The sequence below is a fragment of the Pteronotus mesoamericanus genome, unplaced genomic scaffold, assembly GCF_021234165.1.
Source record: "Pteronotus mesoamericanus isolate MK-2021 breed Mesoamerican mustached bat unplaced genomic scaffold, CSHL_Meso_final scaffold_651, whole genome shotgun sequence".
NCBI lineage: Eukaryota > Metazoa > Chordata > Mammalia > Chiroptera > Mormoopidae > Pteronotus > Pteronotus mesoamericanus.
Window position 1 is genome coordinate 34,256,064 of NW_026555325.1, and position 27,752 is coordinate 34,283,815.

The window sequence follows — 27,752 nt, forward strand, 5'->3', positions numbered from 1 at the left end:
TGTTCCTATTATAAACAAAATAAAGCTAGATTTTATGTTTTTAAAATATGATCTGAGTCTCCATCCCCTAATTAAGCTTAATCCTTCCACACTTAATTACTGATCTGTTTTGAGTTTATTCCTGTCACATTATTGTCTTAATGTTTATTTTTAAAAACACTGAAGTGAAATTTTACAGTTCTACTTCTTAAAAAATTCCATCAAGGCTTATTATTTATTTCTGTTGAAAATAATATCTATGGTTATCAACTATTTCTGAACTTCTTATGTTTATACAACTGCTATTCTCAAGTTAAGAATCAATCTTTTATCTGTGTTTAGGCAAATCCCAAGGCCAATTTGCAAATGGGCTGTTTCTGACATTGGCCTGTTAAATGGCATCTGTGTTAACGCTAGTTTTGTTTTCTTTTTCAATAGTCAACCAAGTAATTTTAGTTTCAAAAAGGGTGTTAAGATGTGAAAATTTTAATTTGAAATATTTTGTTCTCTTAATTTTTTCTGCCATACTCATACATATATACACAAAATGATCATGTAACGAAAAATATCCCATAATTAAGTGATATGGCATGCAGAATTTTAAAAATTTGGGTGATGGTTTCAGCAGTCTCAAAAAAAAAAATATGTTTCATGTATGCATACCTCCCACCACCTTCTTTACAGTTGGGACAGGTGCAAGCTACCCTTCGAAGTCTTTTTCCTTCTTGATGTTGTTGGTCCCCTTCTTCATCTACCACCTGTACTCTTAAGTGTGTAAGATCATTGGTATTCAATGTAGAATCACCACTGAGCTGCCACTCTTCAGGATCAGGTTCTTCTTCCTTGATCCTAATATCTAAAGAAGAAAACAAATATAGATGTGAAGCAGCCCACTGGTCCAAAAAGATAGCATGAGTTCTAAGCCACACTAAGGTAAAGTAAATACTATGTAGAAGTCAAAAAGCATCTGTTTATGGAGCATAATCACCACTGCTTTTTGTGGCTTATTCTTTCAAAACAATCTCTTTTATTCCAAATATCAAAGATTAAGCCAAAAAGGGAAGACAGACAGCATGAGCTTGTTATTTTAAAAGATTAAGAAAAAGTAGTTTTATAAATAAGCAAAGTTCAGTCATAAACAATCTGAAACTTCAATTATAATTGTTCAATTTGTCAATAAATCCAACATCAATTCAGACTGAAAGAAAACCTAGTAACTTAAACCTGTCTTTTACAACCTAGTCTGTAGGTACTATGTGAATGCAAAAAGAAGGTAGCATTTGCTTCAAACTCTTACTCACATACTTAAGCATTAAACATCAATCATTACTAAAATATCTAGAATGGCCACAACATCACTGTGAAAGGAGGTATAAAAGTATGAGACAGTTTCTATTTTCAGTGAATTTTATTATAAACCAGACTGGGAAACAAATTGAGCAACAGTGAAAAACTGTGAATATGGCAAGAAGTTATGTCATCATCTCAGCAGAGCTAAACATATTTATTTATATCAATAATTGTACATCATTTTCAACTAGCAACTAAAGAAGGTTTTTTTACTCTTAGAAAACTGATTCTTTTTAAAAGAAAGAATATATAATTTACAACAACCACTGAATATAACCATTTTTGGTAAAATTCTTACTAATTTTTATTTTGATTTGTGCAAACTAAAGAATCTTAATGGAAATCTATTTCAGATCTGCTAGTCACTAATAATTTGGCAAAATAGCCTAAAAATATCAAATGTATGCCAAACCTCCTAAATTTGTATCAATGACAAACTAGAATATATAACCTACAATCAAGAAAAATAGCTTTTAACAGTTTAAAACTAGTTTATCAGAATAACCATAACTAAGAACAGGGGGAAATATGGAAAGAGCAGGGACTCAGGCCTGAGCAACAAAGCAGGCAGACAACAGTGTGGATTACTGAAAAGAGAGAGGATTCTGGCCTGAGCAATAAAGCAGAGGGTAATGTGGATTACTGATATAGGAAACCATGGAGAAGGTCAAGATGGAAATGTGTAGGGACAGTTAATGAGCTCAAGGTTGAAGGTCATGGAGTTGAAACTGCTTGTAACATACAAAAAAAGAAGCCTGACCTACAGGTCTGGAACACAGAACGAGGTGCATGCTAGAGATACTGGGATTATCAAGTACACACAGCGATGGAGTTCATCCAAGGAAGTAGGTTCATTTGCTCAATGACTGGGAGTAGAATGAGAATTTAAAGTGGTTTATGAGGAACACCAGCATTTAAGAGTAGATCAAAGATGAGGAACCTGAAAAGACAAAAAGGAGCCAGGAAAATGTTCTACATTAAAGAAAGGGGGAAAAACGTGTTTCAAGAAGAGAGAAATTGTTCAACATGGAATAGTGCATATATATCAAGAAAGAAAGAGACTTAAACAAGAAGAAAGTGTTTAGTAACAAGTACAGTTTGTTTTTCAAGAAGTCTAGCTTGAGAGAGACAAACATACCAGTAGAAACTAAACAGGATGGAGGAGAGAGTTGGGGGGGCGGGGGATAGCTTTGTTTTGCTTTTAAAGATAGAAAAGGCTTGAACATATTTAAATGCTTATGGGAAAGATCCATTACAGAGGGAGAGGTTGAAAACGCTGGAGTCAAATCTATAAGGAGTCAGGAGCAAAGGAGATAAGCCAGAGCACTTAGAAGTTAAAGCTGGTGGAGCACAACCACCTCTTCTTCTTACATGAAGGAAGAAAGGATACAGGCACATTCATTCATCCAGTAAATGATTAGCTACTATGTACCACAAACTGTGCTAGACCTCAGATGCAGAGAGAATGCAATGGCTGGAAATTAAAGGAGAAATTGGTTTCTACTTCCCCAGTGAAATTATAACTTAAGAATTAGATACACGCAGCCACACTCAAGCACACCCTGTGCACAAATACCGCAAATCCATGGCTGCCCTGTTGTCTCCCACAGGGAGGAGCTCCCCAACTTCCTTCCTTGGCTGCCAAGACCACTGGGAGGATGATCTGGATGGCCCCTGGCAGTGGAGCCAGGCTGCCAAGCCGAGCTCTGACAGGCCGCACATGTGACTTACTAGGGGCTAGAGGACCCTGTATAAAAGGTGCTGCCTCCTCCCCTCACGTTGGCCCCTCTCCCAACAATAAGCATGGATTTCAGGACTCAATATTGGTGTGTTAGGATTCTCCCGAGAAATAGAACCAATACGATGCGTATTTACAGAGAGGTTGTGGGGACTGGAAAGTCTGAAATCCATAGGAGAAGCCAAAAATTCCAGCAAGAGTTCATGTTGCAGTCAGAAGGCAGTCTGAGGCAGAATTCCTTTCTCCTCATGGAACAGTCTTTTCTCTTAACTTTATTGGGTGAGGCCCACCCAAATTACCAAGGGTGATGTTTTACACAAAGTCAACTGTTTTCAATGTTAATCACATCTAAAAATGTCTTTACAGCAACATCCAGACTGATGTTTTACCAAACAGCTGGGCACCACAGATTGACCACAGCCTAGTCAATCTGGCACAGAAAATTAACCACTGCCAATTGGTAACTTAGTTCTCTTCAAACTCATAATAGGTTCATTAAATTGGTAATCCCATAGGTAATCCCAATTAAATTCCAAGGAGGCTTAACAAAGAAAAAATGACAGGCTGATTCCAAATTCACATGAAACCACAAAGTCACTGGAACAGTCAAAACAATTTTGAAAAGGAAGATCAAAGTTGAAGGATTCGTACTACCTGATTTCAAAACTTACTCAGGAAGCTATGGTGATCAAGACAGTGTGGTATTAGTGAAAGGATAGATACACATGATCAATGGAACATAATGTAATCTAGAGATTGATCAATACACATTGGTCAACTGAGTTTCAAAAAAAAGGTACAAACGCAATTCAGTGGAGAAACTACAGTCTTTTCAACAAATGGCTGGAACGACTGGATACCCATATGTAAATACTTAAATTACTTCCATGTTTTGCAACATAGTTTTTAAAATAGCACAAAATGGATCATAGATCTAATGTTAAACCTAACCCCAATAAAAAAGTAAAAAAAATTTTAATGTAAATCCTAAAACTATTACATTTTTGGAAGAAATCTGTGTCCTTGAGTAAGAAAAATAATTTTTAGATATTACACTGGAAGCATAATTCATGAAAAAACAAAGTGATACACTGGGAGTGATAAAAACTAAGAATTTCTGCTCTTTGAAAGACAGTTAAGTGAATGAAAAGACAAGCCACAGACTGAGAGAAAATACTTAGAAAGACATAGCTTAAGAAGGACTTGTTTCCAGCACACATACAGAAGTCTCAAAACTCAGTAAAGTACCCCAGCTGGTGTGGCTCACTGGATTGAGCACCAACCTACAAACCAAAGGGTCGCCAATTCCATTCCCAGTGCAAGGCACATGCCTGGGTTGCAGACCTGGTCCCCTGTAGCAGATGGACGAGATGCAACCACACATTGATGTTTTTCTCCCTCTCTTTCTCCCTCCCTCCTGCACTCTAAAACTAAATAAGGAAAATCTTAAAAAAACAAACAAACAAAAAACCCTCAGTAAACGAAAACCCGTAAAAAACTGGCAAAATCTTTCGATAGGCATGCCACCCAAGACACACCAAAGATGTGAATGACAAATAGGAACATAAAAACAGTCCACAGGACGATGCAAATTAAAACCACAATGAGATATCACTACACATCTATAAGAGTGACTAAAATTTAAAAGACTGACCTTACCAAGTACTGGCAAAGATATGGAGGAACTGGTGGTGGAAAAACAAACTGGTACAATCAACTCTAAAGTTAAACAGACACCCAACCTGTGGCCCAAACTTCCACTCCTAGGTATTTACCCAAAAGAAATGAAAGCTTATGTCCATACATTTAATTGTATACAAATGTTTATAGCAGTTGATTGGTAACAGCCAGAACTTGGGAACAACCTACATATCTCTCAACAGGTGAATTGGTAACAAATTGTAGTACATTAAGTCCTAACTTAACATCATCAATTAAGTTCTGTGCCTTTAAGCAAAATGATGTAACAAAACCAGTCTAACTACACAGGCTATGGCAGCTGATGATCATTATAAGGAAATAACAGTAAACAAAAGATTATTCAAGGACTTGCTATATACCCACACAATGGAATACTGGCTCAGAATAAAAAGCAATGAACTACCGATACATGCTACAACATGAAGAAAGCTCAAAATATTGATGCTGAAAGAAGCCAGGTAAAGGACATATACGGGCATGATTCTATTTACATAAAAATCTAGAAAACAAACTAGTATGTAGTTAAATACTTGCACAAAAAGCTAATACTACATAGCATTAGCTTTTACAAGTTAAATAAAAGACATAGCATATGGATATCACACAGCCAGATTTGGCTGAAGTGCACAAAATGAGGGGTTTTATCAAGCATTTTTAAAGCTGCTCATCTTACATTTGTGACAAGACAGCAGGAAAGAAGGAGGATAAAATACTAATATCAAGAATGGATAGAGGAGCCTAAAGACAGATTTTAAAACAATGAGAACAAAAAAAGCAACTGATGAGAGAGGGCAACCTTTACGGAGGAGAGGAAGATGCTGTAGGACATTCCTGATCCTACTGCTAATTCTCTTACTGGAATTTACAAAATATGTTTAAGGAATGTGTCATGGACATGGATACTTACAACTTTTCTTTCTTACTGAATCTGAATGCAATATAGGCACACAGAGCTTAACATGTTCAAATTAAGCACATCTTTCCATCTGCCAAAACTTTCTCCTTTCATAAAAGCACTGTAAGTCACCTAACATCTCAAACTACCAACTTCAGGTGGGTCCTGTCAGTCCATTTCCAGCCTCTCACCTCTCTTGCCAATCCATCTTCTAATGGCTTCCAAAATTTTCTTCCTAAATAAAAATTCGATGGCATCACTTTCCTGGTTCAATGTTTGCACTAATTCCCTATTTCCTACAGTATAAAGTCCAACTCATTAACTTGGTATTTAAAAATGTTCTCAATCTGGTCCCAGCCTGCTCTTCCAACTTGAATATTAAAACACTGAAATTCTCATCATTTTTAGACCACATGTCCTTTCTCAATGCCATGACCTTGTATGTGCCTTCTGCCTGGACTGTTTTCTAGCTCTTTCCCTTTTCATCTAAGTAATCTCTACTTATCCTTTAAAACTAGTTCAAATGTTATCTCCTTTATAAGTGTTTCTGGTAGAATTATATTTTTTAGCTCATAGATCCCTGTAGATAGTGACTGCTTCATTTAAAAGTGCTCAGAAAATACAATCTGACCAAATGAACAAAACTTCCCCAACAAGGAACTTTCAATATAGGAAGTTCCTGGAAAGACTTTGCCCTCTACTTTTTTATGCTCCTTCTATCTAGAAATAGTACATAAAGAGAAATTTTTTTATAATTTAAAAATCAATTCATACGCACAGGACCACAAAGTGCTACCTCAATAAATTAATTGCCCAAACAAATGTTACACCCAATTTTTAATCATTTCACGTATTCATACACATTTGGATTATTTTAGAATCGTAATCATAAAATTAATTAATAATCTAGTAAATCCTAAATAATTCCCCTTTGCCAAATGCATACCAATTTAATACAGACACCTTAAAAATAAGTCTTCAGTACTAGGGAGTCAAGTTTATTTCTTCTGAGTATCTTAGTATAGATGACAGGAAAATTTTTTTTCTGTGCTGTATTAATATCCACTGTGGTCCCTAGTTATTCCTAGAAATCTACTATTTGTAACACTAGGGAAAACAGAAAATAATAACCCACCAAAATGGCTCATGAAAATATTAAAAACTACTCAATATTATTAGATGTCAGAAAAAATTAAAAACACGAGATACCCTACATACCTACCAAAATGGCTAAAATTTTAAAGAGACCAGGCCAATTGTAGTGGTACAACTGAAACTCTCCCACATTGTGGGTGGGTGCATACAATAAATCAGTGTATCAACTTTGGAAAATCTTGTGGCCACATCTTCTAAAGCTGAACCTATGTATATATCCTATAACCCAAGCAATTTCACTCTAACAGAAATGCATACACATGACACTAGAAGTACAAAAATTCACCCTAAATTGGAAACAACTCATATATCCACTAGTATTGAAATGGAAAATAAATTATGATATACTCATTCACACAATGGAATGTGTTAAAACAATGAAAATTAACTTACATTCAACAATAGGAATGTCACAAACATAACTTTATACAAAAGAAGACATATATTTTCTCTCTCTATACATACAGATACATAAATATAAAATTCACTTATGTAAAGCTCAAAATGGGCAAAGAAGTATTCCATGGTGGCTGTCTACCTTTACCAGAGGTAATGACTGGGTACAGGGAGATTTCTGGATTAGTGGTAATCATACAACTTCTTGATCTGGGAGGTAGTTTTCCCTACATGGTCATTTCATAAAATTCCATCAAGTTATACACATGACTTGTACATTTTTCTGAAAGTATATTGTTTCAATATATAGATAATTCTAAATAAAAACTTAAAAGTAATCTATAAGACATTACTTAGGAATCCTGTTAAAGACAGTCAATCAACATCTTTTGTTGTGGCTTCATCTCTAGTTCCTATATAATCAACTAGCTCCCTCCACCACCATAGGAATTTAAAAAAAAAAACACAAAAAACCTTAAGATGAGTGTGCTCCAACATTTAAGTCCATAATTTGAAATTAAAAATAAAAAACTCAACAAATGTGCAAGTGACTACAGTGTCCTGGTCACCCTTTCTAGGTTCTAAGGATAAAACAGGAATTAAGTTTATGCCTTTACCACGTTACTTCTTAGGTGGGAGAAGACAAAACAAATAAACAAATAAAGGTGGTGGTTAAGTGTTATGGTATAAAGTAGGATAAGGACAGACAGGAAGTGAAAAGAGGGAAGTATTTGGTATTTTAATAGAGTGGTCAGAGAAAGTTTTGCCAATACGGTGACATTTGACCCTTACTAAGGCAAAAGGGCAAGCAAGGAGGAAAGTACTACAGGCAGAAGAAGCAAGTGTATGCTTGGTTGGTTCAGGGAAAAGCAAGGGGGCCTGTGTGGCTAGAATGAAATGAATGTGGAGGAAGAGAAATAAATTATAAGATCAAGGAGGGAAGAGCAATAAGATCAGATCATACATGATATTATCCATTGTATAGTAAATTACCTCATAAGCCAGTATTATAAGGGCTTTACATTTTGTTCAGAGTGAGAGAAGCCACTGAAAAATTAAGAGTAGCGGAGTAATATAATTTCAATTACATTTTGTTAAAATGAATCCAGGATTACTCCAGATGCTCTATTAAAGAAACTGTTAGATTCAAAAGAACATAAGCACCCCTATGTTCATCCCAGCATGATTTACAATTGCCAAGATAGGGAAGCAGCCCAAAAGTCCATTAGCACATGAGTGCATGGCTAAAACACCTACTGGACATTTATACAATGGAACACTACTCAGTCATAAAAAAAGAAAATTTTACCTTTTGGAACAGCATGGATGGACCTAGAGAACAGTATGCTATGTGAAATAAGCCAGCCAGAGAAAGGCAAATACCATATGACTTCACTCATATACGGAATCTAAATAACTGAACTAACAAGCAAAATAGAGACAGACTCATGGCGAGCAAGATGACAGCTATGGGGGGAGGGTCAGGGGTGAAAGGGTCAAACAAAAAGGAAAAAGGACTCATGGATGTGGACAACAGGGTAGGAAAATAGAAAAGAAACTGTTGGGAGGCAAGGGGAGAGGTAGGGTGACTAACTACATTAGGTAGCTACTATAATCATCAAAGCAAAAGATGCCAGTGGCCTAAAACTAGGGTGTTGATGAGGAAATGATAAGGAATGGTTAGATTCAGGAAATGTTTCATAGATAACAGTGAAGACATTTGTGAACAGATTTGATGATATGGTTTTTATGTGAGCTGACAGAACAAGAAAGGTGTCAAAACAATTCTAAGGTTTTTGTCTTGAGTAACTAGAAAGAGGAAGTTGTCATTACTGGAAATAGGATAGGCTGGAGGTCAAAAAGATTGTGGTAGAGGAGTGTCAATCAAGGACCCACTTCTGAATATGAAAGTTTTGAGGTGCTTATTAAATATCCAAATGATGATGTTGATCAGGCAATTGACAGTTCTGCTGCTCAGGCAGAAGTATGGCTTGCAGATATAAATTTGGGGATTGTCACCATACATAGTTGGTTACCTGGAATGGCGTGTAGAGAGAAGAAATGCTGAAGCACTTCAAAGTTAACAAAGAACCAATCAATAAGATAAGAGGAAAATGGTGTCCAGAGCCAAGAAGTCATTTCAAGGAAAACATAATTATAGGTGTCAAACGCTTGATTAAGTCAAGTAAAATGAGGACTGAGAAATGACTTTGGATGTAACAACGTGGTAATCACTGGAGATCATTAAAGAGCTGTTTCAAGTAGAGAAGTGAATACACATCCCTGCCTAGGATAGATACAAGAGAATGGAAGGAGATGAATTGGAAACAAGCACATGCAACTCTTTCCGAGGGTTCTGTTGGGAAAGCAAGTATTATAAAAATGGCATTGACATTCCTAAACTTGAACACAAAGGTAGATTTAACATAAAAGAATAATATAAAGGAGTGTAAATTAACCTTTATATTCAATAGCAATACCTGTATAATATAGACTAGCAATATAAAAAAGCACTTATTTAAACGTGACTTGTGATACTTAAGGAAAAACCAGCTTAAATACAAAAAAGTATAAGCTTTTGAAATCGAAATTCTCAAGGAGATTTGCATACATACACGTTTACGAATTTCATAAACTAACAGAATTGGTTTTTTCTTACTATGTGAACTCTACCTCAAAATGTTTAAATATCCTTTTTATCTGGCCTGGTACATGACTGACAGCATCTCTGTCCCATGCTTATAGTTGTTTTTTCAAGACCTACTCCCAATAAAACAAGTTTGCAAAAGGCATACATAAATGAAAAAAATTCCCTGTGCTTGGGCAAGAGTTGAAGGAAAAGATTTCAATAATTTAAAAAAAAAAACATGTGATATGATTATGAAGACTAATTTTCTTACATAGCCAATGGACAAACATAAAAGTTTGACATAGTTTATAGTTTCATAAAAGACAGACATAGTTTAACATATTACTACACCCTTTAGTAGAGAACTATCAAATAAGGGGGATTTGAGAAACACAATTTCCTAAGGAACAGTGTGGTGGTGAAGGTTCAGATGGAACAAACTTCCATAGGCACCACTACATAGCATGTTGACTTCAAAGAGTTTGGCTGCTTTTGTAGGTTAGGAAGAGGATGAAGCCACTGCTCTCCAAATCTTCCTGACTGTTCAACAACAGTAGTAAAGTTTTGAACATGGACCTCATAAATGTGTTTATTAATTAAGCATATATGTAATAATATTCTGATTTTAAAGTATTATAAAACACAAATAGATATATTAAGAGAAATCATTTTACAGTGGAACCTCACTTTTCAAACTTAATTGGTTCCATTAGGCTGTTCGAGACGTGATTTGTTCGAAAACCAAATCTCCTTTGTTGCCTGAAAGACACGTGACTAATCATACAGGTATCAGCATGAAAGGGTCATGGGGTCAAGAACTGAAGTTTTGTTCGACCATGGAGACTTTTTTTCCATGAACAGCTTGGTTGAGAACTGAACTGTTCAAGGTGGGAGACACTGAAGAAACTAGGTTTGACTGTAATTGTATTGTTAATTGTGATAACTCAGTTTTAGCTATGTCACAACAAAACATTTAAGCTGAGTTTCAATGTGACCAATAGCAAATGGAAAAGTGTCTACCAATTTCTTGTTGCTTCAGTAATACTTCCATTGTTTTTTTTCTATTCAATCCATGGTTTCTTTATATAAATATTAAAGGCGCTTGTCCACTCTGAAGGTTACTCAGTTAAAACCAGAAAATATAAATCAACTTAATCCAAGCATATATAAATAGCAATATGCAACAGCAGGCTAAAAGCACACAACAAACGTCTAGGAGTAAATGGGTATGTCACACGAAACACAAACACAGCTGACAGAATTAATGAAGGCACCAAGAGCAATATGTATAATCACTTATAATAAGCACTGATAATTCTGGGCATGACTAGATTTCTATTAAAAATATTACCGTAAGAAAATGTTAAATGCCTTCTCCTAAAACTAATTTATAATTTATCAATAAAACAGAAACTTAATATGAATTCTTAACTAGTTTATTAAGTCTAGAACATACATATTTAAGTATTACTAGATAAATATGAATCACAGTGCTGTGGATAAAAATGAGAAATTTTCCTTTATCAATAGCTTTCATTTGGATTTTGTTGTCCTCCTGCCTACAATTTTAAGCACTGATAAGATTTACTTCATTTGACTCTAAAAATTTATCTTATTTACATGTCTCCTTTAATCAGTTTCATGTGCCATAAAAATCACCTAAACAGAATTACAAAATAATCCTACAAGATCTAATTTTAGATCTTTCACATTCATAATTATTCAGATGCTTATGAACATTTCAGAGTTCCCAAAAGTCTTTATTTTCAATTTTTCAGGGGTAGAGTTCTAAATTGTAGACATGGATTCCTAAAAATGTAACTTCACTAGTCTAATCAAAATAAGTTAACACGTTAGGGGAAATTTCTTTTTCAAAATTCGCTCTCGCGCGGTCTCGTTCCTCTCTCTCATCTCTGTTTTAACATTAGGCAGTTTCTTTCACACAAACCGTATTTCCTTAGATTTGGATCATGACTCTTCTGTCACTATCCTCCCAACCCCCAATTAAAGTTAAGCTTTAATTTCATTTCTACTATCTTTTTCAAAACCTCCCTTTTTAAAAATAGTTTTCCAAATTGTATTCAAAGCTCTTCTACCCAACTGAAGATTATACGTTAACAGGATTATTCTTCCTAGTAAATCTAGAAATACAAACTTTATAGGACACACATACAAATATAAACATACCAATGATTTTCTAATATGGCTTACAGACTTCATTTTATAGTCATACCACAAATGCATGAGAAAAGACTGTGTGACTTACTGTACACTGTAAGTAGTGAAATATTAACTTCACTTTATTTAATCTGAAGTACTAGATAAGTCCTTGTTAAGGGAACAGTGTTCTACTCTTACCAGATGATACTGATAACTTCTGCATAATATTTACTACTTGTCAGACAGTATTGTAAGCACTTGACATATATTAATTTACTTCATGCTCTCCACTTCCCTGAGGTTAGTAATATTTTCTCCCACTTTCTAGATAGGAAAACAAAGAGGTTAAGTACTTTGCCTAAAGTCACACTGCTGAAAATGAATAGAGCCAGGACATAAACAACTATGCAAAACCATATTGCTAGTTCCCAGATACAGTAGGTTTAAACTAGCCTCCCTACATATGAATGTGATTTTAATTCTAGTTTATCAAATCAAACTAATGTAACTTTAAAAACCTGGGGAGGCCCTGGCTGGTGGCTCAGTGGATTGAGCACCAACCTGTGAACCAAAAGGTCGCCAACTCGATTCCTGGTCAGGGCACACGCCTGGGTTGCGGGCAAACAAGAGGCAACAGATCCATGCCTCTCTCCTACATCAATGTTTCTTTCCCTCTCGTTTTCCTTCTCCCTCCCTTCCCTTCTCTCTAAAAAATTTTTTAGAAAAAATTTTAAAGCCTGCAGAGGACAAAGAAAATGTATACACATGGAATGGAATATTGTGTGGCCTTTTAAAAGGAAATCCTGTCCCATGCTGCAACATGGATGAACCTTGAGAACATTGTGCTAAGTGAAATAGGCCAGACACAAGAGGACAAATGCTATATTCTACCAACGTGAAGTATCTGAAGTAGTCAAAATCATATAGTAGAAACAAAAAGTAGAAAAGAGGTTGCCTGAAGCTAAGTAGAGGAAAGCGGGGAATGGATACAGTTTTAAGTTTTGCAAGATGCAAAGTTCTAGAGATCTGTTGCACAGCAATGTGAATATATTGTATTTTGCCGTGTAAAATGTGCACTTTTTGGACCAAATTTTTTAGGGAAAAATAAGGATGTCCATTATACAAAGGTATGATGATTGCATACTATGGGTATAATCATCCTATGCATAATGTGCCTTAAAACGCGGGTGCACATTATACATGGGGGCACATGATGTATGGCAAAATACAGTACTTTACTGAACTATACACTTAAAACGGTTAAGATGACAAACTTCGTGTTACATGTTTTTACCATAATAAAAAAAAAAAATCTGGGAAAATCTCCCTTGTTGCTTCCCACTCCCACAGAGGACTTATTTTAGGAACCTCACATATAAAACCTTCAACATTACAGGTAAGAAGTTCAGAATAACTATGAAGGATACATATCAAGATATTATTGCAGACATTATTCTTTCCTAAGGCTCCTCACTTCCCCCATAAGCTTTAGAGACTAGTTTTCCTCTCTCCTTCATATTAAAAAAAAAGAGACTACTTTAAAGCTACTATAATGCTTTTTTAAAAAGAAACACAATGTTTTCCTCTACCGTTCACCCAGATTAAAATATCAAAAAGAATGGTAGTTCCCAATAATCCTTGGCTGCTATCTAAGAAACAGCAAGAAAATGATTTGTTACCAACAGCTATCACAACCGTCACTACGCAAACCCTAACAGTACCCAACATTCATCCTAACAGTAGATTTAATTTTTAGAGACAACTAAAGACAATCTGAAGTCATATAGTGGTAAGTATTTACACTGGAAAATATAATATTGTTTTCTCTTGATTCAAAACAAACTATGACCATAATATAAGTTGGATCCTACAGTAGTTTACCTCCCCATTTTACCAAATCTAAACATTGCATCAGTGTGAATAAGCAAATACTCTTAGTCCAAACACTCAAGGACAAACTACATATTGTTTCTTACAGTCTTATTTAGTCTAGTAAGACCAAAGGAGAGAGAGATACAAGAACAGCAATAAGTTACATGTAATTTTTAACCTCACCTCTCTCAATCCTATTATCAGTTTTCATGCCATCTACCCTGTATGTGTATGTGTTTAATAGCCAGGATTGTTAAAATTGAATATAAATAGTAGATATATTAGGCCTAAAGAAAGAATCCAAGGCTTCTAAGAAGTCTAAACCCCCAAAAGTGAAGATGGCCACAGTGTTTGCAATACTGAGATTTTCAAACTGTTTCCTTAAGGACAACAAAAGTACCAGCAGAAATAATAAATACATGGGGTCATGGGTCCTCAACATAAATCAGAGAAGCCCCTTAAGATCAGTTTTATACACTGGGGTTCTAAGGCTTCAGTTAAGGAATGGGTTCTATTCTAGCACTGGCCTAAAATAAAACGGATGTTGCTGCCACCACTGCTGTGGCTAGAAAAAATAATGGTGTGAGGTTTTTTCCCCTACCCCTGTTTTTAAAATAAATACTCCCTTTCAACAAAAGATTCTCTTTCCTCTCCCTGTGTTAGAAATGCGTATTGTTTTTTCCTAAGGATTATTCACAACACTTTCTGTGAATTCTCAGCTATCTTAATTTCAGTTGCTAATATCAGAAATAAGAAACAATGCTTTAATCATCCAGTAAACCACACCCATGTATAGCTTTGAACAGTTATTTCGAGTTATAATGTTACAAGTTCCATTGTGTTCTAAATTTTCCTGTGTACTCTACCTACATAATCTTTTTCCATAATATATTCATAGAAGGGCACTTAATCACTGTATATAGGTTGGCTATTATAGTAAGGAATATAAGCCAAAGAGCTGTATGTTGGCAGTTGTAGAACTTGTACATTTTCTTTTGCCCTCAAAATTGAATATACTCAATTCAAACATTTACAGAGCACCTATGGTGACTAAAATTATAACCTGTAACATGTCAACCAGGACTAGTGAGACTGCTACAGTAACAACCTCCAAATCTCAATGGCTTGACACAACGAAAGCTTTTTTCTAATTCTGTATGTCCCATTTGGATTGCCGGGAAAGATCTGCTTGTCAGTCCCTCAGGAACCTAGACTCCACTTGACACATGCTTCAAAGCAGTAAAAGGAAATGTAAATCACATCCTGCTCTTAAACCTCCATTCACGTTCTATTGGCCACCTAAGTCACATGGCATTCCTGACTTCAAAAATGACAGAAAGGACGATCCTATCATATGCTTTTAAGAGCAGACTATTTATGAAATCTCATGCCTCCCCAATTCCTCTGCTGTTGAAATACAGAGTTTACTCATTTTCCCTAGAAGAATACACACCTGTGTCCCCTCCCAGCAGAAGATAACCAGAAAATCCCATCTAGTTAACAGTATCAAGCTCAATGGCAAGGGATCTGTGGTTGATGTAAAAATAACCTATCAAGTCCAGATGTGGTCCTCTTTAAAAAGACCTGTTGTTTACTGAGTTGGCCAAAAAAGTTCATTTGGTTTTTTCCATACAATGGCTCTAGTCATACTTAGTTGTCTCCAACTTCATTAAGAAAAATTTTGTTAGACTGTATCATGACAGCTGTGATAGCAGTGTGCATTTTTTAAAAAACATCAAACTTAGTGAATTTTTGTGCAGCCATTTTAATATTGAAGATGGAGGAAAATACACAACATTTTCAGCATATGATGCTTTATTAGTTCAAGAAAGGTTAAAAACGCAACTGAAAATGCAACAAAAGATTTGTGCAGTGTATGGAGAAGATGCTGTAACTGACTGAACACATCCAGGGTGGTTTCTGAAGTTTCCTGGTTGCTACTGACATTTTGGCCAAGTAATTCTTTGCTGTGGGGCTGTCCTACACAGTGGAAGATGTTTAGCAGCACCTCTGGCCTCCACCCACTAGAAGCCAATAGTGGGAGATAGCTGACATACTCAAATATCCAAATCAATAAAGTTATTGGTGAAAATGAAAAATACGCCTGTTATTTTATGGGAAAAAAATCAAATGGACTTTTTGGCCAACCAAATACTAAGGCAACAAGTTATCTACTACTTTTACACACACAATACACAATGATGAACACAGTAAGCATAACCATCAAAAACACTCCCTTTCAAAAGAGGAGGAACAGGAGACACTGTAGTCAGTGGTTCATAGCAATTCAAAAACCCAGCTGAACAGATGATGCAAGAGCTCTCTCCTCTGGGGGGGTGGGGTGAGCTCTGGTCAGAGGGAGGAGTTTCTCAGTAGAGAGCATTCTCTGTGCCTCTTAGCTCTTCCCTCCAGGAAGTGAAGAACAAGAACACCAAATATCTCACTCCCTAAAAAACTTAGGTTTCTTAACTGTTTCATTCTAGCCAGTTCCAAGTGCCAGTATCTAGAACCACAGCTTTTTTTCTATATGTCTCTCTCAAAGTTACTATACATGTATGCTCTCTTGCCCCATGTTTTATTGATGTTAATGGCATAGTTAATCCCTATTCTTAAAAATCTTCCTTTTTATAATTGTTCAGTTTATCTACTCTCATGACTTCAATTATGTTATCACCTCCATTCTACAGAATTTCAGTCCTTTCTCTTGAGATCAGTCTATCTCTACTACCAACAGTCATTTCAACCTAGCTCCAAAAATTCAATCTACTAAAAGTGGTATCTCTTTGCCTCCTCCCAATCAGTTTCCCTCCCCAACTCTGCCAATGATAACGACCTTTTTGAAAACAAGACTCATCTTTCATTCCCAATAGCCAATCACCAATTCATAAAGATTCCTCTTTTTAAATGTCTAGCATTCTTTTTTACTCCCTTTATCCCTATTTAACTGAAATAGCCTATCTTCTTTAGTGCTAGTTTCTATCCACTCCCAAACTATTTCTGGAATAGATCTTACAATCACTGATTTATTCATGTAATTTATCTACTCAAAAACCTTTAAGGGCTCCTTAAGTTAAAAATATTAAAATCCAAACTAGAAGCATTAAGTGCTCTCCACTCTTACAAAATGTGTCCTATCAGCCACTAGTCCCCAAACAACACCACAGCCTTCTACTCATGTTATTACAGCATTTTCCAAAGCGTTCCTCATAATTAACCCAATAAAATACCGATCTCTAGAGATGTATGATCTAAAAAAAAAAACAAAAACAAAAAACGATGCTTTCTTTCCTTAAACAGTTGGCAACTTCTCAGAGAATTTTTATAACTTCTTTAATAATGCCTATTAATATCTTAACCATTTTGGCGGGGGTGGGGGGGGAATGCCAGGATATTAAACTGTCTCCTGGATAGGATACCTCTATTCTCCCTTACATTGCTTTTTGCCTTGTTAGTAAACATCTTCCCCTTACCTCTCTATCTATAAAAATCTAAATTCCTCCACTGAAGTTCTCGCTTCTCTGTAGTTTTCCCTGATTACTAGAGCCCTCTCTGATCTTCCACTTCTCTGAACTTCTACACAATTATCTGTATCATACAATTAGTAAAATTACATTGATTTATACTGTCAATTAATTATACATTAGCTTATAATGTTGATTACTAATCCATATGTCTGCTTTAAATAACCCCAACAAATCTGTAAGTCTCTAGGAGATAGGAACATGTACATCTCACAAACCACACAATATTTTTTTTAAAAGTGCTAATTATTTGATTTGACTAAATATAGTTCCACTCTAGGAAATTTGTTCAACTCCTCCCTTCTCTCAAGTTCTTGAGCTTTCACTATCCCTTTCTCCCAAGCAGGATACCAAAATTTAAGCACCAAGAGCATTTATAAAAAAATGTTTCTGGCTTCTCCCTTCAGATGCAAGAAAAAACAAAAATACTTCACTGTAGTTTAATGTGACTGGCTGTCCTCTGAAATTTATCAACTACCTTCTTCATATTATAGATGATAAAAGCAGGGGAACAGTCTAAACAGTCAAAATCCATCTTCAAGGTTTTCATAGAACCATAAAATGCTCTTGGACACTTGTAAAACAACATAGTATTCACACCCTAACCAAGCTGTTACTATGAATAAGGCTCACTAACCCAATCATAGGGGATTTTGACACCAAAATCAAAGTCCAATCTTACTAGTATATTAAATTTTTTTTTAAATTACAACCCAAATTGTCCATTAATCAAAAACAGAAGAGGATAAAACCTTTTTATTATAGAAAACCCCCAAATATTGGGTTGCCCCAAAAGCTCATTTAGTTTTTTTCTCTTAAATAAGTGACACATTTTTATTTTCATCAATAATTTTATTGATTTGGGTATTTTGAATATCTCGGCTATCTCCTGCATGGTTTAGCATGATTGTTCTCAATGTCTCAATTTGATCGCTATCAACTTCAACTGGTCTACTTCACCACGGGGCATCTTTGAGCAAGAAACCTCCAGCATGAAGCTTCGCAAACCACTTTTGACACATTCGATCAGTCACAGCACCTTCTCCATACACTGCACAAATCTTTTATTGCATTTCAGTTGCAATTTAACCTTCCATGAAATAATATGCCAAAAATGTTACATTTTCTTCCATATTCAATATTAAAGTGGCTGCACAAAAATTCACCAATTTTGATGTTTTCTTTAATGCACACTGATATGACAGTTGTCACAATATACTCTTAACAACATTGTTTCAAATGAAGTTAAAAACAACTAAGCACTACTAAAGCCATCTTACAGGAAAAACAAACTTTTCTGGCCAAGTCAATATATACAAGAGTAGAATAAAACAAGTCCCAACATATCTGTCACTCAGCCTCAACAATCACTTCTGACAATTGTTTCAGCTATATCCCACACTGCTTCCATGTTATTTTCAAACAAATAGCAAGCATAACTTTTCATCCACAAATATTTCAGCATATACTATTCAGAGATAAAGAACTTATATTTTTAAAATCTCTCATGTTATTCTTAGAATGAACACACAAAACTTAGAGTATTAAAAGACTTTGCGGGAAACCATTTAAGTCTTCTAAATTCCCTCATATGCAGGCAAGACTAAATCTAAAATCCGTTTTTCCTTCTCTTGGTTCCCCGCCCGCCCAAGATTTATGGTATGGTTTCTGAAACAATTCTAAATGTGGAGTCTATAAAAAGCTACAAATTTAATACAATTACACAATTGTTATAAAATAAACAGGTACCATGCATTTCACAAATCTGAACAAAGTTAATTATTTCAGGAGCAAAGAGGCAAAATTTTACATATGTTACACCAGTCCATTTATTCTGTATCTATTACTGATACTGCTTCATTCTTTAAAAAAAAAAGGGGGGGGGGCAGAAAGATGACTATGGTATTATCGCTGATTTCCAAAAGGAGACACACATCTTAAGTAAAACATAAAGAATGTATGTGATATTAAAGAAACAGTAATTTAAAGCAGGAGTCAGGAAAGGCTGTGGGACAGGATGGTATCTGAGCTAAGTCTTGAAAGATGTTAACTGGAAGATTAATCCTCTTCTCTGTTCCTGAAGTTCAATATTAGCGTACTACTTACCACATTATATTAGAATCTTCTACAAGTCTGTCTAACTCAATGGTTCTCAAAGGGAAGAGGAGAATTTGTTATCCTGGGGACATGTGGCAATAACTGAAGCCATTTTTTATTGTCAAGACTGGAGAGTAGAGGTGCTACTGGCATCTAATAGGTAGAAGTGAGAGATGATGCCAAACATCCTATGTTAGATTATGAACTAACTTTACTGCAAGTGTTGTATTTATCTTGTATCCTCAGCATCTGGCACAGCAGGAACTCACCATGTATTTGTAGATTCACTAGACCACAATTTAAAAGCAATGGAATACAATTTCATATTTCAATTAAACCTCAATAAAGCTTTAATAAAAATAAATAAAGGCAATATTCAGAGCCAATGAAAATTTGAAAGAAGGCAACAACATATGAACAACTTCCCATGTTTTCCAAAATTAAGTATGTATATAATCTGCCCTGGCTGGTGTGGCTCAGTGGATTGAGTGCCAGCCTGCCAACCAAAAGGTCACAGGTTCAGTTCCAGGTCAGGGTACATGCCTGGGTTGAAGGCCAGGCCCCAGTTGGGGCATTCAAGAGGCAACCATGCGATGTTTCTCTCACACATCAGTGTCTCTCTTCCTATCTTTCTCATTCCCTTCCCCTCTCTCTAAATAAATAAACGAAATCTTTTTTAAAAAAGTATATAATCTGTAACCCAGTAATTTTGCTTATAGATATATCTACTTCAATACACATACTTTCACTAAGAGGAAAAACGTGTTAAGAAAACTCACTGTAGTATTACTTGATGTAAGATTGCAAATACCCATCGGTAAGAACCTTACTAAGTAAATGACAAGATATTTGTTGGGGAAGCTGTTACTGCCATTGCTAAAAATAAGATAGTTCTATACTTTTAATATTAAGAGACCCACCAATAAAATCGAAACAGAAGAATATTTATGGTATGGTACAATTTCAGGGAATGGCTAAGAATATATAGGTATGGTGATGTTAGTAAATGTATTCTTCCACCAGACCTTCTATACTTTAAAATAAAACAACTGGTAACAGCAGCTACCTCCAAGGAGAGGAACTAGGGGTTAAGACAAAGAGGAAAGAGACATTAAACCTTTCTCAATTTGTGCCTTGTATAGGTACTGCTTATTCAAGAAACAGAGTACCCCCCCTTGCCTGTGGTTTCACTTTCTCAGGTTTCAGTTACTCCAAGGTCAACTGCAGTCTGAAAATATTAAATTTCCCCAACCATCAACATGGTCATGGCTCAATGATCTAGGATCACCAAAAGCAGATGATCCTCCTACTGACATATCAGTTGTTTCTGCTGATGAACCAACTGACTGTTGGTTCTCAATGGTAGCCTAATACTAGTCATAATGCTTGTGTCATTCGCTTCAATTCATCTCATCACATAGGCATTTAATCATCTCACATCATCACAAGAAGGTGAGCACCGTTAAAATATTCTGAAACTACATTCATATAACTTATTACAGCATTTATCATTTTTCTATTTTAGTGTTGTTAATCTATTACGGTACCTAGTTTATAAATTAAATGTTACCATAGGTATGTATGTACAGGAAAAAACAGTACATAGAGGGTTTGGTATTATCTGTGGTTTCAGGCATCCCCTGGGGGTCTTAAAACTATCATCCTCCTTGGATAAGGAAACTACTATAAATTTTTTAAAGAATTTTAAATGCACCACAAAGAGGAAAAGCATGAAAAACAAATAAAATGTTATTACAATGGCCTAGACTAACAAAATGAGAATGAAGAGAAAGAAAAGATCACAAAAACAGATAAAACCAAAAGGACCTGGTGCTCTAGCCTGTGTCAGTTGGTTAGAGAGTCGTCCAGTACGCTTAAAGGTAGTACAAGAGAAGACAACTGATCAATGTTTCTCTCCCACATCACCACTTCTTTTTTTCTCCCTTCTTCCCTCTCTGAAATCAATAAATGTATATTTTAAAAAATAAAAATAAAAAGGAATTAGAACTTTCTAACTCAGAAAACAGAGAAGTTAATCCTGTACCTGCATCTGAGCAACTAAAAGTAACTAGGTAACAAACATAATTGTCTTAATTACTCTGGTGGGCAATTCTACATCTCACCAGTAATTTCACTTTCCAATTCTCTCAGATGACCACTTCATACATTCTTCCTTCTTAAATTTCTAACACCTGCCCTACTCACACATCTCAGCTTGTTTCTTATTACAAAAGGCAATTAGAAGCAATCTGACAAGAATTACCTTATTTTCCTATCAACACACCTTCATCTGCGAAGCTCTAACCTACCTATGCCTTTCCCATTAAAACACAATTATGCACCGTCTTATGTGGCCAGTCCCTATACCTATGTCTATATTTCATCTTGCTTGCCTTCTTAAAAACTTAACCTTTATTGTATCGTCTTCCTGACTCATCAATTTCTCACTCTTTCTTGAGACACTCAGAGAAAAACCCTCCTACAACCTCACGTCCCCCTTCAGCTACCATCTATTTCAGTGTTACTCTTCTTAGTAGGAAAAACAAAATATATTTGTCTATAATTACTGTCGATACTTCCTCCTTCCTTAATCTCCTTTTCTGTCAGGCTTTACTACCCAGCACTCCACTGAAGCTACTTGTCCCAACAAACAGAATCCTGTTCTCTTCTTACATACCCTCCACCATATCTGGAAAGTTTAGTATATTCACTTGGCTTCCAGGATATCCCTCACTCCTGTTTCCTTTGCTGGCTTCTTCTCTACTTCTTGCCCTCTAAATGTTAAAATTGTTCTAGGATTCAGGCCTATGGATTTACCTCAATTTGGTCCTTTTATAAATCTGCTATGTAATTTTTGTTAGTCTCCAAGTCTCATTAAAATTTTTTCAAGCTTGGTTTTTATCACCTAGACCAGCAATTTTCAACCTTTATTTATCATATGGCACACATAAACTATTAAAATTCTTCAGCACACCTAAAAAATCTATTTTTATGCTGATCTGAGAGAAAAACAGGTATAATTTTGATTCATTCACACCAGATGGCTATTGTGTTGGCTGTTGTCATTTTTTTTATTTGACAATCTAAAGGAAAAGAGATCAGTGCTGCTGACTAAATAGTCAGACATTGCATTTTAAAAAAATTCTTGTAGCACACTGGTTGAAAATCGCTGACCTAAACTATAGCACACAATCTGGTAACTGGAGTTAGAGTAAGTCTTTTTATTGCCTGTTATTTCTCCTACTTCTCACTCATAGTGTCTCACTGCCTCAAATGCCTGGTCATCTTTGATTCTGTACTGAACACTGCATTTAGAAAACCTAAAAAACTAATTTGAAGCTCAGAATAATACTTTTTAATCTCTTCTCTATATTCTGTCCTTACTAAATTACTAATTTCCACATCAGCTTCACTTCAAAATCACTTGGGAACTTTTAAAATATATCTTTCCTAAGCCTCATGCAGGACCATTAAAGAAACATTGATTTATTGTTCCCCTTATTTATGCATTCATTGGTTGATTCTTATGACCAGATACCAAACCTGCAACCCTGGCCTATGAGGATAATGCTCGAAACAATGGAGCTACCTGGCCAGGGTGCTGTTGACATTCTTGATAAGTTCCCTGTGAGATTCTGTCCTGACCATGTGGCTCAGTTGTTTGGAGCATCATCCCATACACCAAAGGACTGCAAATTTGATTTCCAGTCAGGACACATAAACCTAGGTTGTGGGTCCCATCCCCAGTCTGGGCACAGGAGTCAACTGATTGCTGTTTCTCTTTCTAAGATACACACACATGCGCACGCACAGCACAATACAAAGCAACCAATACACATATACATATATGGTATGTCCAGAGGGTATCCATCCATGTAATATGAAATAGAGACATTTAGAATCAAGATGGCAGACGAATGAGTGGAAGTCACACTGACCTCCTCCCAGGACCAACCTGGAATTACAACTAAGTTGTGGGGGAATCACCTGGAACAAACAACTGAGCAATAGCGAGAGAGGAGCCTTGTAACCCTAGAGACAAAAGAATCAGCTTTAGCGCAATCTAACTTGTAAGGAGTGCGGTAGAGACTCAAAAAGGCAGGCGGGGCACCCATGGGCAGCAGCACCAGAAGGATATTGAAACAGTTAGTTGGATCCCAGAGAAGAGCGAGGTCTACACCAAAAGCGGGTATCTCTAGCCTTCAGCACTGGAGCCCAAAAAGCACATAGAAAACAGCCATCTGCAAAAAGCGGCAGGGTTGCTCTCTGCCAGAGACAGACGGCTGGAGACACAAAGAACCAGTTAAAGGGCCAACACATAAATTTTTATTTGCAACCACTTACCCTGGTCTCTGGCAAAGGCGGGGCCAAAGTGTGCTAGAGACACCTGAGGACAGACTGGGGAAGGAGGCTTTGGGGAGAGAGCTGAGAGAGTAGCGGGAAGGATCTCAGTGCTGACTCCTCCCCCATAGGGCAGCAGCCTGAGAGGACCCAATAACCCCACCCCCACGAGGGACTCTGCACCGCCCTGAGCTGTGTAAGGCTGCCTGTTGAGTGCAGACTGACTAGATTAACAGGTGAAGGAGACAGCTACAGACAGTAGATTCCTGGAAGTCTCAAACAGACTGCCTAAGGTCAGACGGGGACAACAACTGACATCATCAGAGGCAGATCCAGAAAGTAAAAACAGCATTTTCCTACCATAGAAGTTCACACCACGAAGTCAGGAAATCAAGAGAGATCAACTTAAAAAGCAGAAGGAAAAAAGAAGAGTCTCACAAGCAATGGGAAGACAAAGAAATACCCCCCACTTGAAGGGAAAGGAGGAATCCCCAGAAAGAGAACTAGATGAAATAGAGGCAAGTAAATTATCAGATACTGAATTCCAAACAACACTTCTAAGGAAGCTCTATGAGCTCAGTGAGTTCAGAGAGAATTACAAAACACTACAGGGAAACTATGGGGAACTTACTGCAAACTATATCAGCATGAAAAAGGACATGGAACAATCAGTTAGAGACAAGAGGAAACAAAGAATACAGTTTCTGAATTGAAGAACACAGTAAAAGGAATCAAAATCAGGCTAGATGAAGCAGAGGACTGAATCAGTGAGCTGGATGACAAGGCAGAAAAAAAAGCTCCCAGAAAGAGCGAGAAAATGAAAAAAGACTCAAAAAGAAGGAAGAGGTATTTAGGGAAATGCAGGACAACCTGAAACGTAATAATATCTGTGTAATAGTGATACCAGAAGAGGACGAGGAAGGGATAGAGAACCTGTTTGAAAAGGTAATGATGGAAAACTTCCCTAATTAGAGGAGAGAAAAAGTCACACAAGTCCAGGAAACACAGAGGGTCCTATTCAAGAGGAACCCAATGAGGACCACTCCAAGACACATCATTAAAATGGCAATTATCAAAGACAGAGAGTCCTAAAGGCAGCAAGGAAGAAAGAGGTAGTAACATGTAAGGGAGCCCCAGCACGGCTAGCAGCTGACTTCTCAACAGAAACCCTGCAAGCCAGAAGGAATGCCAAGAAATATTCCAAGTCATGAAAAACAAAGGCCTGCAACCAAGACTGCTCTACCCAGTGAGGCCCTCAATTAAAATGGAAGGGGAAATAAGGAGTTTCCCACACAAAAGAAGGCTAAAAGAATACACCTCCACCAAACCAGCACTGCAAAATATGCTAAAGGGACCGCTTTAAGATGAAGAAAAAGAGTCTATTAATACCCAGTTCCTTTCATAGTCACCAATACTTGATATTAACAATATCTTTCAATATGTATTAATCTGATTGTAACAATGATGTTATTTTCATTATTCCTTTATTATTTGTTGAAACTAAACCTGTTTTTGTATATTTCTGGCCTATTTATACTATTTTTAAAAAGCTTTAAATGATTTTTTGGTATTCTTAATCCATTTTTTGATTAAATGTTTGTAGAATCTTTTCCCTAAAAAAAAAAAAAAAAAACACCATTAACCCTTTATTAGATGTGTTGCAAATACTTTCCTATTCTTTGTCCTTTAACTTTTTTATGTGTATATTACTGTACAGTCTTAAGTGTTTAATATAGTCATATTGTCAGTATTTTACGTTATAGCTTCTGGATTTGAATATTTTACTTTAGGATAAGAAAAATATTATTTTGTATTTTCTCCTAAAACTCCTTAGATTCTACATATTGATTTAACTCACCTGAATATTTCTTGTATAATGTGTGAAATAGGGTTCTATATTTGTTTTATTTCAAGTAGTAACCGTCCATGCACCTTATTTGTTGAATAAGCCCTATTTTACCCATTGATCTGAAATATCAACTTAATCATATATTACACTGTTAGATATTTATGTTTATCTCTAGAATGCTCATTAATTTCATTGAACTACTTAATTATTTCTGTGCTGGTGTCATGTTTAACTACTGAGACTTTATAATGGTTTTAAATTTTTTAATATTTTATAATTAACTTTGACATTAAAAATATAAATAAAATCTGCATTTAAAAAAGAAAGGAAGAGAGAAAGAAAAGAAAAAGAAAGAGAGGGAGAGAGATGGATCTCCTACCCTTTGCGACAACATGGATGGAACTGGAGAATATTAAGCTAAGTGAAATAAGCCAGTTGATGAAAGACAAATACCATATGATCTCACCCACAAGTGGACTCTATTCAACAAAATAAACTAACAAACAAAATAAACCGCAGGCATGGAAATATGGAGTAGACTGAAAGTGACCAGAGAGGATGGGGAAAGGGGACAATGGAGGAAAGAAGGGGAAGGGACTAGACAAAGAACATGTATGAATGACCCATGGACATGGAAAACAGAGTGGGAATTGACTGTAGGAGTCGGGGTGGGAGTGGGATGGGTGGAGGGGAGTAAAGGGAGAAAAACTGAGACAACTGTAATAGAATAAACATGATTTACAAATTTAAATAAATAAAAACAGAGACAGAGACATTTACTGAAGAAGATACAAGATATAAGAAACACTGTACCCAAGACAATGATGCCTCAGTCCCCTTCAAAGTGGGCACCTTGGGACCTCACACAGTTCTCAGAGTCACCATCATCTACCCCATCATATTTTCCTGAATCTCACTGATGGACTGAAGTCTCTTCCCTTTCAAAGATGATTTTAGTTTTGGGAAAAGCCCAAAGTCACAGGGCACCAAATCTAGGCTGTAGGAGGCCTGAGTCACCTGAGTGATTTGATGTTTTACAAAAGATTCTGCACAAGTGATACATGCGCAGGCATGTTGTTGTGATGAAGCTGCCAATCACCAGTTGCCCAAAGCTGCGGCCTTCTGAATTTTCCGAAAAGTTTCCATGGAGGAATGTTAAAGCCTACAACAAAGTTTGATACAGACTCCCTGCTCTACTCACTCAGTCATTTTGAATGTGATGGTCGTACAGTACACATGCTCACTCAATGCCACCTACTGCCCACACTGACTAGTACAGTGAAATCGTCATTGTTGACACATGCACATTCTAGTCCATTCTCCCTGACTGCCAGGTTACATCCATGTAGCACAAACCATTCTCGTTATATTAACAATCTCTGGACTTTTTCCAGACAGACCTCCGGTGAGGATTATATCCTCAGGTAAGGGTTATAAAAAATAAGTTCCCTTAAGATTCTACCATGCAGCCAAATGTTGCAAAGCTATTACCCAAATGATTTCATCTGGCCACATCCACACAGATTAATGACTGCAAAAATTTTATCTCTGGCCCAACCTGACCTCCAGATAGTGATATCCAATTGTTTTCTTGAACTGTCTACTTGGATTCTAACAGGCATTTCAAGTTTAACAAAGCCAAAACAGAAATCTTAATTCTCCCCTTACCCCATCCTTCTAACAGCCTAGCATATCTCACTACTCTCTTTTGCCAGCAGTACGACGTCAGCCTTTCTAACTTGTACCACTGCAACCCCCATCCCTTCATCCTTATCTGCTGCAGGGATCTTTTTAAAATGTAAATAAAATTATGTCATTCCATACTGAAAACCCTCCAATGTTTTCCTATTAAAAAAATAAAATCCAGCCCTGGCTGGTGTAGCTCAATGGTTTGAGCACCAGACTGCAAACTGAAAGGTCACTGCTTGGATTCCCGGTCAGGCACATACCTGGGTTGCAGGCCAGGCCACTAGGAGGCACATGAGTGGCAGCCAATCGATGCTTCTCTCTCACATAGATATTTCTCTCCCTCTTTCTCCCTCTCTCACCCTCTTTCTAAAAATAATAAA

General features: G+C 36.3%; 1 protein-coding gene across 2 annotated transcripts in view; it reads right to left on the reverse strand.

Moving 5' to 3' along the window:
• The window catches only part of SP3 (Sp3 transcription factor), a 61,565-nt gene that overhangs the window by 13,794 nt on the left and 20,019 nt on the right, over positions 1 to 27,752 (reverse strand). For both annotated transcript variants that reach the window (XM_054562497.1, XM_054562496.1), the window contains exon 5: positions 643 to 835. In XM_054562497.1, the coding sequence (XP_054418472.1) occupies positions 643 to 835 (193 nt within the window). The remainder of the gene's footprint in view (positions 1 to 642; positions 836 to 27,752) is intronic.